Source organism: Hyperolius riggenbachi, chromosome 8 (genome assembly GCF_040937935.1).
Source record: "Hyperolius riggenbachi isolate aHypRig1 chromosome 8, aHypRig1.pri, whole genome shotgun sequence".
NCBI classification, from domain to species: Eukaryota; Metazoa; Chordata; class Amphibia; order Anura; family Hyperoliidae; genus Hyperolius; species Hyperolius riggenbachi.
This window is the reverse complement of record NC_090653.1, coordinates 143,795,899-143,809,821: the sequence shown is the minus strand read 5'-3', so window position 1 is coordinate 143,809,821 and position 13,923 is coordinate 143,795,899. Positions and strand designations below refer to the sequence as shown.

General features: G+C 41.7%; 1 protein-coding gene across 1 annotated transcript in view; it reads right to left on the bottom strand.

The window, feature by feature from the left end:
* Positions 1-13,923, bottom strand: part of THOC2 (THO complex subunit 2) — a 202,565-nt gene that overhangs the window by 46,654 nt on the left and 141,988 nt on the right. Inside the window, exons 32-33 of the mRNA XM_068251182.1 lie at positions 13,830-13,888; positions 12,305-12,340 (exon numbers count right to left, since the gene is read on the bottom strand). Of these exons, the coding sequence (XP_068107283.1) occupies positions 12,305-12,340; positions 13,830-13,888 (95 nt within the window). The remainder of the gene's footprint in view (positions 1-12,304; positions 12,341-13,829; positions 13,889-13,923) is intronic.

The window sequence follows — 13,923 nt, the reverse complement described above, 5'->3', positions numbered from 1 at the left end:
ATCACTTGTCGCTCACTGCCTCACACACCACTGGGTCCATTTTTAAGTGCAGGATCAGTGGTGTCAGATTTTAAGAAGGAAAAAAAGAAGAAATTTTGACCGCTAAGCATGTCACTAAGTTGAATTGAGATTTTTGTTTTCATTTTTGCAACTTATACATGATGAACTGAACATTCAACAAACAGTTTCTACCTAAGCATAGTGATTGGAGTTTTCTTATTGCTTGTGTTGATGTTTGAAGAAACTAAGAATCTCATAACCTCACAGAACAAGACTTGATCCGGTCACACCCCCTATCCCCCCAGCATCCCAACCCTCCCACCCCTCCAAAAAACAACTGAAAAAAACAAAGACAGAAAAGTCCATTCTACATGAACCATGTTTACTAGTAGAACAGCATAAGCAAATCGTCACATTGCCACATTAGGGCTCGTTCACATCTACCTAACGCAGATGGCCGTTCAATCCGAACGCAGCGCATCCGATCGCACGCCATCTGCGCCGCAGCGCTGCTGATCTTATCCATTGACAGTGATGGGATCAGCTCTGCGCTTCCGGGCAAAAAGCAGGCAGCAGTACGCAAGCGCTTCCTAGCGCATCGTACTGCTGCGCAGCGCAGTAGATGTGAACGGTCGAAGGGCAGTCTATACCCTTCTGCCGTTCCGGCGGTAAAGCGCCCTAGATGTGAACGAGGCCTACGCCATTATGTTTAAGTGGCATAGGTTATGCATGTGATCTGAAGATGCTGGAGAAGAGCAAATAAACAAAAGTTTGAAGACCTTCTCTCGTGATTAATCAATCAGCAGTTGAGGTTACTCTTTGAGCAGTTTCCTGAATAAGAGTTGCCTGACTGGAAAGGTCTGGTACAGTACCCACAAAATTCAGCTGCAGCCAAATTAGCACATTTAAAGGATCACTCTAGAGAAAAAAGTAAGTCGTTGAAACCTGATTGTTCTGTCAGATTTTAACTGCTTACATTTTCACCTGAGTGGTCCTTTATTAATAAGTTAATCCCCGTTAACGTGTTACAGTTACATCTGTCTTCACATTGGAAATTTATGAAAAAATTTTTTGCAGCAATTTATATTTCTAATGATTTCTTCTGGCGGACTCAAAATGCCAGAGAAGCAGCGACTAAAGGCGTGCTTCATGGGCGACCAGGATCATCAGGGAGCCTTGACCAAAGACTCCTTACTGTTTAACGTACAGGCCGGGATTTGAACCCTTTTCAAAGACTGTGGTTAGAAGATTCAAAAAGTGGCCTAATCCTGTACAGCAGTCACTCATGAAAGTTTACAGACAACCAGCCATGCACCTCCGCAAGCAATAGTGACTGCAAAGAGATTGGCCTTGCCGCAGGAATATGTCGAACCAATAATCACATTTGTTTTAGGTGTTTTGTGCTAATTTGTTGCTGCAAATTGAGCCAAGGTCTCTTTAAAGCAGTAGGATTAGCCATACTATGCCATGGAACAAAAACACACATATAAGTAGATAAATACTTGATCTACTTGCATAACACATGTATTGTATTGTCCATGTTTTGATTTCAGTGAATTTTATATACGGTAGTAAATGAAGAAAATTCTGTTCCTGGCGGTAACCATGTCTTTTGCCCAAAGTTTGAGGCTAAATCCTGATGTAATTTCTGCCCTTAACTTTTCTTCTTTACTCTTCCAATCGCTGAGTCACCTCAGCCTTGCTTGTAAACACAAGTGAGCAGAGGATCGTGTTTCAGATAAGCAGCTAAGCAGGGAAGTAAATGGTAGAGGAGGAATATATTATAGATAAAAAGAACCCCCAGCATGCAACTGTTTGGCACTTACTATTAAAGGGCCAGTGCTCCTAAAGTATGTGATAACCCCAAACCATAACAGCAGAAAAAGTTTTAAATGCAGGATTAGCATCTTTATCACATACACTCAGACCAGTTGCTGCTGAAATTTGATTTTTATGGTGACAATCACGTTTTAAATTTTGCTCCAAGCAATAGTAACTGCATGGGGAAATTCAACTTGACCAAATCATTTTTCTCCAGAGATAATTTAATCAAGTGTTTACCAGGTCCAGCAGATACATGCAACCACCGCCTGATGTACCAATACGACAGGTCTGCGTAGTTTGTGGCACTTTTGGCGGCACAGTAGAACTATGTGCTTAGCTGACACTCAGTCTGTCCAAATCGATTAATTCAGCCTTGTGATTGCTTGGTGATTTTACCCACTGTATAACAATCTATAAAATCTAAATTCTAAATATTCAAAAAAAGATACAAGCATTCAAAACGCAACAAGCAATAAAGTATTAAAAAGAAACAAGCTGGACATGACCTGACCCTGATGCTTTTCATATAGTTAATGAAAAATAAAGCAGGTGAAATAAGCCATAGAGTGCACTAGAATTTGTCTACAAACAGTCCTCCATGCAAGGTGAAAATGCTCAGGCAAGGTCAACACATGACAGCTGCTGACATTCTGCTGATCACACAGAAATAGAAGAGCAGATTGCATTAACCCATATTTGACAAAGGCTGAACTAAGTCAAAACAACTGAGCTATTTCTTCTCCTATTTCACAAGCTCAGGCAGCAAGAATGTTAAAGCATTCGCTGATCAGGAATCCCTGAACTCTTATTTTAAAGTGGACCCAATTTAAAAATACAAGATTTCAGGAATCAAATCTATTTTCGAAATTATAATGATAAATAGCAATCTTTTTCAGCTGCATGATGACAAATATAAAATATTTTACATTTATTGGAGGAACCCCTCACTTCCTTTCATATTGTCGGGACCGAATACGGCAGACTGGTGGAGCAGGTGGTGTCCGGCAATGGAGGAATTGCTAATGGCTGCCACCTGTATAACCCTAGTTATGAAAAGAGAACGGTGAAAAGCATGCACTGAAATGCTCATAGGTTTGAAGGAGTGTTTATTTATCTGTGTATGTTTCAGAGTGGTGCAACTAAATATTTTAAATAAAAAAAAATGTTTGGTTTGGGTCCGCTTTAAGATTTACCGTTAGGGCCCGTTACCACTAAGTGTGAATTCGCAACCAAAGTTTTTAATTTAATTTTAAATTGTAATCAATGTATGTCAATTGAGTCATATCCACTGAATGCAATGTTTTACATGTGGTACGATGCAGAAAAAGATATCGATAGCATGCTGCATTGATTGTTAGACACAAACGAAAATTTGCTTTAAACCGTAAACATTTGCATTCAGAAAAAAACATGAAGAAATGTAATATCTTCGTAGAAATAGACCTTATCGAGTAGGAACATGTTCCTTACTGATGCTTGTGAATAAGTCACTTGTGTGGCAGAATAAAGTGACAGCAGATTTTGCTAGAATATGGTGTTTCTATATGGTAAAGTGGTAACAACTGCAGGCACAACTACAGACTGGCAAGCACACTGAACGAGCACCGTGGCCACATTAAGGGCTGGTGCACACCGAGCGGCTTTTTGGGCGTTTTCAGATCCGCTTGCGGCTGCGGATCTGCTTGGTCAATGTATCTCAATGGGGTGGTGCACACCAGAGCGGGAGGCGTTTTGCAGAAACGAAAAATGCCTGGGTGAGGCATTTTTTGGATTTCGGATGCGTTTCTGCCTCAATGTTAAGTATAGGAAAAACGCAAACCGCTCTGAAAAACGCCTGTTCAGAGCGGTTTTGCAGGCGTTTTTGTTACAGAAGCTGTTCAGTAACAGCTTTACTGTAACAATATATGAAATCTACTATACTGAAAACCGCAGCAGCAATCCGCAAAACGCTAGCAAAACGCCTCATAAAAATAAAAAAAAGCGTTTAAAAATCTGCTAGCATTTTGCGGATCTGCTTGCGGTTTTTGGTGTGCACCAGCCCTAACAGGTGATCATCAGTTCTGTTCCCAATGAAACATTAAACATCATGTAGTATTTGCAGTTTTTAGAACAGATTACATCGTCATTTAAAAGGTGAACTCATGTCTTAGGGCCTGTACACACTGGCTGCTCTGCAATTTTAGAATCGCATGCGCTGGATTGTGATATTGCAATCGCATGGGCTCCACAAGAATTATGCAAATTGTGAGGCACTGTACACAGTAGTTAGATGTGATTTTAGAACACTGCAATTGCAGTACCTGCAGAGCTTTTTGAGCATTTGTGTTTGGGAAGTGCAGGAAAAACGCAATGCATGCGATTTTCATTGCGTTTTCTAGGTAAACAATCGGGAAAACATGGCCCAAGCAAAATCGCATCGCAAACAAATTGCAAGTAGATGAAGAAAACGCAGTCACTTCACAATGCATTTATGGTTGCACTTGGCGATTGGGCCTGTTCACAATGAAAATCCTAAGGGGTCTGTACACACTGAAAATTGGCAAGCGCAATCACAAATGCAGTGGGATGCGATTGCATTCAACCAAAATTCTACTTGCGATTTTTGTGCGTTTGCGATTGCCATTTTGCTGAGGCTACCTTTTCCTGGACTCCTGATTGTTTACCTAAAAACACAATGAAAATTGCATGCCTTTCATTTTTCCTGCGCTTTACAAATGCAAACGCTCAAAAAGTTCTGCTATAGCGATTTTCTAAAAATCGAATCGCACCCTTGTGTACAGTGTCTCACGATTTGCTTTATTTTCATGAAGGCTTTATGAATGAAAAATCACATGCACAAAGCAGCCAGTGTGTACAGGCCCTTAGCTACAACTACGGGGCAGAACCAAAACTAAATCCAGGAATGTGGCAGCAAGTCAAAATGACCATAGTTATGGGGCAAATAATCCATGGTCTCTATAGGGCTGAAACCCACAGGAGCGGTTTCACTCGTGCTTTGGAATGGCCAGAGAGTCCAAAGGCGCTAGAAAGTCAATGGAGGTAATACCACAATAGGGATGGCGGTGTAGCATTTTTGGAGCAACTGTGCTCCAATACAAAGTTTGTTCACACAAAGCAATTTTGCAGTAATTTTGCTGCCCAGAACAACAATACAAAAGGCAATCGCATTTGTTGAGCACGGTTCTAGCATTAAAATAGAAAGCGCTTCAAAAGTGCCGGAAATGGAAAACGTCAGGGCTGTGGAGATGGAGTCAAAGTCATCTTGGGTACCTGGAGTTGGAGGTTTCATAAACTGAGGAGTTGGAGGTTTCATAAACTGAGGAGTTGGAGGTTTCATAAACTGAGGAGTTGGAGGTTTCATAAACTGAGGAGTTGGAGGTTTCATAAACTGAGGAGTTGGAGGTTTCATAAACTGAGGAGTTGGAGGTTTCATAAACTGAGGAGTTGGAGGTTTCATAAACTGAGGAGTTGGAGGTTTCATAAACTGAGGAGTTGGAGGTTTCATAAACTGAGGAGTTGGAGGTTTCATAAACTGAGGAGTTGGAGGTTTCATAAACTGAGAAGTTGGAGGTTTCATAAACTGAGGAGTTGGAGTCGGGTGATTTTGCATAAATTTCACAGCCCTGGTAAGTATTAGACTAAGGAGTCTAAACAATTTTGGGTACCTGGAGTCAGTGGTTTCATAAACTGAAGCGTCAAATTATTTTTGTACCGACTCCACAGCCCTGGAAAACGCTGAAGAAATCGCTACCAAAATTGTCCAGTGACTGCAATTCGTGATTTCTAGTGAGCCACAGCCTTTATTCTGTGTGGAGTAGGAATTCAAAATGGAGAGTGGTTTAATAGAAGTGCCACTTGCAGGTGGCTGGAACATTAAAGGAGTTTACGCCAATCAGTGCTTTGCACCCTCAAATAAGTAGTCGTTTTTACTGAACTTGCCACTGAGTAGGAACAACCACAAACACTCTACTTAATCTGCCTGCTTCAGCAGATATATGCCAGAAAATTATACAGCATCAAAACAGTATCAAAATTCTGGTGATTCAATAGGCAAAAACTAACCAAATGCATGTATGAAATGATAAATCCAACCATTCACATTTTCAGCAGAGATCGGACTTGTTTGTTACATTTGGCAGCAATCCGTTCTGGCAAACAGAATGCAACGACTCAATACTGACCAGTTCTGTCACCCTTCTCTAATGAAATCCATATCTAAGGTCTACAAGAACCAATACAGACTTGTAAGAGAAAACCGCAAAACAATAGTTTTAACAATATCATGAATTGGTTGTGTAGTAGGGATAATTACCAGAACATTGGTAGCAAAAATATATATATATATTTTTTTTCAGTTATACAGCTTTTTTTTTTTTTTTTTTTTTTTTTATAACATTGCATCATTCTCTAATACTTGCAGTTTACTCATTATTCAATGGCAGTCTGGGAGGGAGGAAGCAGGTTGGCACTACTGCAAGCGCGGGTATCTTGCGGTGGTATACCGGTATTCCCACTATCAGCCTAGCGTGCTCAGGTTATAAGGCATATTCATAGTGGCAGAGGAGGCAGGAAGTGGAGGAAACCGGCACTGCTGAAAGCTGTATTTATTATCCGATAAATAATTGGTACATGCGTATGCAATAAAACAGGCTGTGAGCGCTGTGGTACAAAAAAAGCAAAGTTCAAATAGCTGATGGAATACCTGTTGTGGTGCGCACCACAACAGGTATTCCATCAGCTATTTGAACTTTGCTTTTTTTGTACCACAGCGCTCACAGCCTGTTTTATTGCATACGCATGTACCAATTATTTATCGGATAATAAATACAGCTTTCAGCGGTGCCGGTTTCCTCCACATCCTGCCTCCTCTGCCACTATTACTCATTATTCAGCATTCTAAAAGTTTTCGCAGAACAGGCAGTGAACTTTTGACCTGTCCTGAACGGTTTTCTGCAAAAGAAATACACAATACAGCTGAGATAACCTAATCAGAAGTCAGAGCTCTCCAGGACTTTCAAAGTAGCAGAGCTCAATGGCTATTTGCATAGATAACTGGAGTTTCTTAAAGGTACATACACACGTCGGATTTGCGCAAACGACCAGTCGTTTGGATGTCAAATCGGGCGTGTGTAGTCAGTCTTTCAGCTGATAAGACCGGACTTGAGTGATCCGCTTGGCTGATTGCTCAAGCCCGGTCTTATCAGCTGAACGACAGACTGTACACATGCCCGATTTGACGTCTAAATGACCGATCATTTGGACGTCTAAACGATGGGTCGTTTGCGCAAATCCGACGTGTGTATGCACCTTAACTCTTCCTGTACTGGAAACAAATATTAGACTTAGGTCTCTGCTCCTAATGCTTTATTTCTTAGCTGTACTACACAACCAATTGATTATATCATCATTTTTTTTCACTTCAGTGTCTCTTTAAATACAGTATATGTGCGTTTTATCAAGGGCAATGTGTTATGAACAGTACAAAAAAAATGTTGCATAATGGAATTTTTTTTTAATCCAGACTGACAGATAAAAAGGCCTACTGTACCAGAGGTGAGAATCAGCGGACCCAGCAAATTACTGATGCACAAAGATAAGTCACCTGATCTTCAAAATGGGATGCTGGAAGAACATGTATTTTAAGGTAAGATCTATTTGTGGATTATTGTATCACTATGATTTCCAGGGCATGAATTTTGATACTGCCAGATAATGGAATATGTAAATCGTATATGCTGGAGAATCAGAAACTATGACTAATCTAAAGTATTGCATTCTCCATGTCAGCCGACGGTCGATTTACTCAAAGCTCTTGTTCCTTGAAGATCACATATACATGAGCATCAACCAAGACTACTGGCTATACAGGTTTGACTTATGTCACAGCTTTAGATCAAACTGTATTTCAAAGCCCTTTCAAATAAAGATTATCCAGAATATGCAAATAAACCATCAAATTAAAATATGCATTCTAGTCCACAGGTTAAAAAGAATGATTAGCTGCCCATTTAAGATGGTTATGTTCCAGGTCACCTTTGTCCTGCAGGGAAGGCACGCTACAGATTTATGAGATGAAAGGTAGTCTTACCAACAAGCTGCACTCAGGTTTACTGTTGTACCGATTCTGTCTTAATCACTTAACGACCACAGTCAGCCGATCGGCGGACCTAGGTGTTAAGTGGCTTTACATGGAAACGGACGCTCGTTCGAGCGGCCTTTCCATGTCAGTTCACGGAGGGTGTCTCTGTGAACTGCCCGCGAGCCTCCGATCGCGGCTCGCAGGCGAAATGTAAACACGCGGGGAAGAAATCCCAGCTGTTTACATCATACGGCGCTGCTGCGCAGCAGCGCCGTAAAGGAGATCGGCGATCCCTGGCCTCTGATTGGCCGGGGATCGCCGCAGTCTGATAGGCTGAAGCCTATTAGAGGTGATGCAGGACGGATCTCCATCCTGCACCGCCCAGGGGATAGAGGGGAGGGGGAAAGGACAGGGAGGCCGAAAATCGATGCGGAGGGGGCTTTGAGGCACCCCCCCCGCAAGGCGACAATCAGACCCCCCCCCAGCAGGACATCCCCCTAGTGGGGAAAAAAAGGGGGGGGGGGGCGGGAGTCTGGTCGCCCTGGCTCTATCCTGATCTGTGCTGTGGGCTGGAGAGCCCACGCAGCACAGAACAGGTAAAAATGGCCTGTTCCTTAAGTGTTTAATTTAATTTATTTTCACACCTTATCTATAAAATGCCCTTTAAGCCACCAACTAGCAAGAAAATACTCAGAATAATTTTGACAGCACTTTTTCAGCTACATTTTGGTACGTTTTCAAATGCAGAGTGCAGAAATATTATTATAAACAGTAGATGAATAATTACTGTATATACTCGCATATAAGTCGACCCGCATATAAGCCGACCCCCCAACTTTTACCCGAAAAACCAGGGAAAAAATGACTGACCCCCATATAAGCCGGGGGTAGGAATTGCTGGATTGGTGCAGGCCGCATGATCCCCCCAGTGTGTCCTAGTATAGTGCCCAGTATGGGTAGGTAGTGCCTCAGTATAGCTAGTAAAGTGCCCAGTATAGCTAGTAAAGTGCCCAGTATAGCTAGTAAACAGCCCAGTATAGCTAGTAAAGTACCCAGTATAGCTAGTAAAGTACCCAGTATGGCTAGTAAAGTACCCAGTATAGCTAGTAAAGTACGCAGTATAGCTAGTATAGTGCCCAGTATAGTGCCCTGTATAGGTAGGTAGTGTCCAGTATAGCTAGTATAGTGCCCAGTATAGGTAGGTAGTGTCCAGTATAGCTAGTATAGTGCCCAGTATGGGTAGGTAGTGCCCCAGTATAGTGTCCAGTATAGCTAGTACAGTGCCCAGTATAGGTAAGTAGTGTCCAGTATAGCGCAGCGCGCCCCCCCTCCCCCCGCCGCTATTACCTGCTCAGTCAGCGGCCGCTTCCTCTAATCCGGCGGGTTCCCCTCTCCAACTCCATGCGTAAGTGTTTCACAGCAGCGCGCCCGTCGCTGCTGCTGTGACGAGGGAGGAAAGAGCGCGGCTTCGCTGTTACCAGGGGAACTGCTCTTTCCTGCCTCGTCACAGCAGCAGCGCCAGGCGCTACTGTGAAGCACTTACGCATGGAGTTGGAGAGGGGAACCCGCCGGATTAGAGGAAGCGGCAGCTGGCTGAGAAGGTAATAGCTGCGGCGGCCACGGGAGGAGTGGAGGGCGGAGAGGGGACCACCACCCACCAAGACTCGCATACAAGCCGACCCCACAACTTTTGGCCCCCTTTTTGGGGGTCAAAAATTCGGCTTGTATGCGAGTATATACGGTATCTCCTAGGAGAAAACGTAAGAGAAAAGTGAATTTAATGGTGTTCAAATTAGTCAAGCGAAAGGATCAGTACAACATCCCAGCAAATACCATTTTTAAATGTAAATAAAGGCAACGGATTCATCATTTCTACCCATTCACAGTTCCTTTAATAAAGTGACTTAAAGCGGACCCAAATCAAACATTTTTTTAAATTAAAAATATTTAGTTGCACCACTCTGACACATACAAAGATAAATAAACACTCCTTCAAACCTATGAGCATTTCAGTGCATGCTTTTCACCCTTCTCTTTTCATAGCTAGGATTATACTGGGGGCAGCCATTAGCAATTCCTCCATTGCCGGACACCATCTACTCCACCAGTTTGCCGGAAAATTCCCGGCAATTTGAAAGGAAGGGAGGGGTTCCTCCAATAAATGTAAAATATTTTATATCTATCTGTCATCATGCAGCTGTAAAAAGGCTGCTATTTATTATTATAATTTAGAAAATAGATTTATTTCTGAAATCTTGTATTTTTAATTTGGGTCCACTTTAAGCTCTGTAATAAGCTAATTGGCAGCCATACACAATATAAGCAAAGCATTGTATTCAATAACTATGATCAGTGAACGGTTATGGTAACCACTGACAATTCAATCTTTTTTTGCCAAATCTTACCAAATCTATGTAATAGAAGGGTAAACTGAGTGGAATGGAATACTTTAGGCAGTCCCTTATATTGCATAGAAATGGTAAAATTGGACAAAAAAAAGAAATGGATCTTTAGTGGGCACCTCAAGTGCTGCATGGCATGTGGTGCTTTACAAACCAAACAGTTTTCGCTTAATTCAGGGGTTGTGATCATGGGAGTCTCATGCTGTCTTGTTGACGGTCATAACTTACACAACTCATGCAACAAACTGAAGTAAAGCCCTCAACATGGGCATTACATTTACATGGGCTTTTAAAGCCTTTGGCTAGCAGGAACGGACCTCCGCCATCAAAAATGGGTCACATTGCATTTAAGACACCGAAACTCATTCAATGCTATACCAGTATTTATTGCTAGGTAAAAAATCATTTTAAAGCAAAATAAAAAACGAAACATCTCCAGTCTTATAGTGCAAACAACTGTGCTTTCATATACACCGTTCAGAAAAAACATTACAACCAGCTGCCTAATACTACGTACTGTAGGTCTCCCCCTTGTGCCACTAAAACAACTGTGACCCGCTGAGGCTTGGCTTCATGAGGCATACATCTAAAAAAGGAAGCCGCAGTAATCTGGGCACTAAGGAAAGCCCCTAGAAGAATATTGGTGCATTACCATCGTTGACTTAACCTTACTCTCACACTAACCCACCCTCTACCTATGCCAAACCCTAGTTCACCCCTGCAATATCTGCACCACCTTCGCCGCTAAACTCACCCTCTGCCGCTGTCTGTGCTGCTCAATTCTGATATTTTACAAGTGTTGCCAGTGACAAAATTATCAGCTGGGTGCCGCTATATCAGTAATTAACATTGCGGTGTATGTAGCACCCATTTTACTGAAGCACTACCAGCGACCAAATTCCCGCTACGCTCCACGAGACATCTGAATGTGTTCTTTAATATCTGGCAACAAAACATTAGCAGCAGATCCTAAACCCTGTAAGAAGAGATACGGAGGCTTCATGGATGACACACTTGTTTTCTAAGCATATCCCTTGAACTGAGATCTGGGGAATAAGGAGGGAATAAGGAGGGCAGAGAAAACATATTTCAAGACCATGCCACCTTCTTCCATTGTTTCATGGTCCAGTCCTGATGCGGACACGCCCACAATAGGAACTTTCTGCAATGGCTAGGGATCAATTTGGGTACTTTGCACTGCAGCTTTCTGCATAGCCACAGATCAATGTACAGTATGTTCTGATACCCTTCTCCCATGGCCAGCGTTAGGGCCTATTTACACTTAATCAGTTGGTACGCGTCAGTATGCGGTTTTTCCATAGCAATGCATTGTGAAAAATTCCACTTAAACAGGTGTAAACTGTGCCATAGGAAAACATGGGCATTACTTTGAAAATCTTTTTTTTCCAGTTATAACAGAGAGCAACTGATTAAGGGCCTGTTTCACTACACGCAGATTGGATGCACAAAAACTGACTCCAATGAATGCCTATGGGAAAATCTGCATCAGAAACATCACGTTTAGTGGAAACAGGCCCATAGACATTCATTGGAGTCAGGTTTTTCTGCATCCATTCTGCATCCAATCTGCGTGTAGTGGAAACAGGCCCTTAGTGTAAAAGGGCCCTTAGGCTTTAAAGCAATTTTGCTACAGTAACTCTTCTGTAGGACCACAAGAGCTATCTTTTAACCCCCCTGCACAACAATTAGCCTTGAGTGCTCTATTGCCAGTTCACCATCTGTCCAAACCATCACAATTTTTTCCACGCCAACGTTACTCAGACGCATATGCCTGCTACCTCATATCTTCCCCCTTGTCCGATGCAATTTGTAACAAAATAATAACGGTTATGAATTTCATCTGGCTTTAATGTTGTGGCTGATCGGTGTACAGTCCAAAATCATGCTTCAACAGTTAAACTACCTATTAGGCAGGTATTGCATATACTGTACAATGTGAACATTAAATGATGGCAATAATTATATAAGCAGTCCAAACCTTTGCTGAAGAATCCTTAAATTCACTTGGGCTGTCCTGTAGAAAATGAATGAAGATGACACGTGAGCTGGCATAGTTGTCAGTGACCAGGGCCATGGTTGTGACGTTGAGACAATACAGCTACTCCTTTGAGTGGGGGAGGGAATAAATCTTTTGATGCTGTTAATACTGAACAAAGAAAATCAACATGGAAACAGCTAAATATAATGAAACACAACTATGCATTACAAAGAAACAAAACTGTCCTATTTTTAGGACAGTTAAAATATGTAAATGAAAAAAAGTATTTAAAAAAAAAGTGCTTACTTGGGAAAAAAATGTAAAAATTATTTTAGAGCTAGCTAAATATTAAACTAAAGCTCTTTAAAGAACCCAATTTAATAGGGGACTTTGTGTTTAAAAAAGAAAGAATGAAAGAAAAAAAAAAAAAAAGAACAAAAATGTTGTAAATTAAATAAAAAATGTGACATTGTCTACAGGAGTCCCATGTGTAATCATGTATGTTTGGTCAAAGCCATATTACCTTACCAAAACAGGAAAAAGAGAAAAACAAAAATGAAAAGAGCTGAATCCAATGACAGCTGCAAGGCACATCTCGGTAATCCATGTTCCTAGGGGAACTTACAGTTTTAGTGGATTCATCATGGAAGGGAGGAAAAATAAGGAAAAATAAATCCTAAAGACATGGAGCATCAATACCATGTAAGGAGCATAGAGTGCATGGAATCAGCCACCCTTAGTCTTCGCTTTAGCCTATGCACTCGCCGCAATGATGCTTGACGCTGAGGACTGCTCTTGGATTGGCGAGAAGATTATTACAGGGCGGCCACATCTGCTTTAAGTGAAACTCAGGGCTCAACTGATAACAGGTTGATTACACTCTCCTGGACACATCTATCAGAAGCCGCATGCTCACTCCTATTAGACATCTAAGGCAGACGGCAGAGGGTCGATCACCAGTGGAACCTTTCAGGATCCCATCCTAGAAGGCACATTGCTGCAGACGAAGCTCCCATCGCCTGAGGAATGCAGAAGATATTCTTTGTATTCCCACAGGATCCAGGTACAATCTTCGGTGCAAGGGTTTTTCCCAAAAATAAATATAAGGTGGGGGGAAAAATATCTCGCCTCATCTTGAAAACGGTTTTTGCTTGTAGCCATTTCGTTTTTAGAGAATACAAAAAACTGACTGCTTAGAAATACTTAGGCACTTCGGCACAAGCGCTCTTGCACATATTTTTCACTCTATGTACAAAAATATAACAGCTAGGTCCTTGAAGATTTAGCCTTTTTTTTTTTCATTTGCTGCTTTACAAAAATACTTTATGAAAAAATATATAGTCCATACAGGGCAATTTCAGCTTAATTTCAAAAATACAAAATATCAACAGAAAAATTAAGGGGGGAAAAAACCTCCAGCGATTTTCCAGCAGACTATTGGCACCAAACTTGAAGGAAGACGGAACTCTTGCACTCCACAGAGGTGAGCTTATTATGGATATAGCCTTCCTCACGCTATACTAACCTTTACTGCTGAGGAATGTGACGGAGAAGAATGCGTATCAATTTTGCGTCGTTTTTGTTCTGAAACAAAACAGAAGAACACAGAAGCAGTTAAT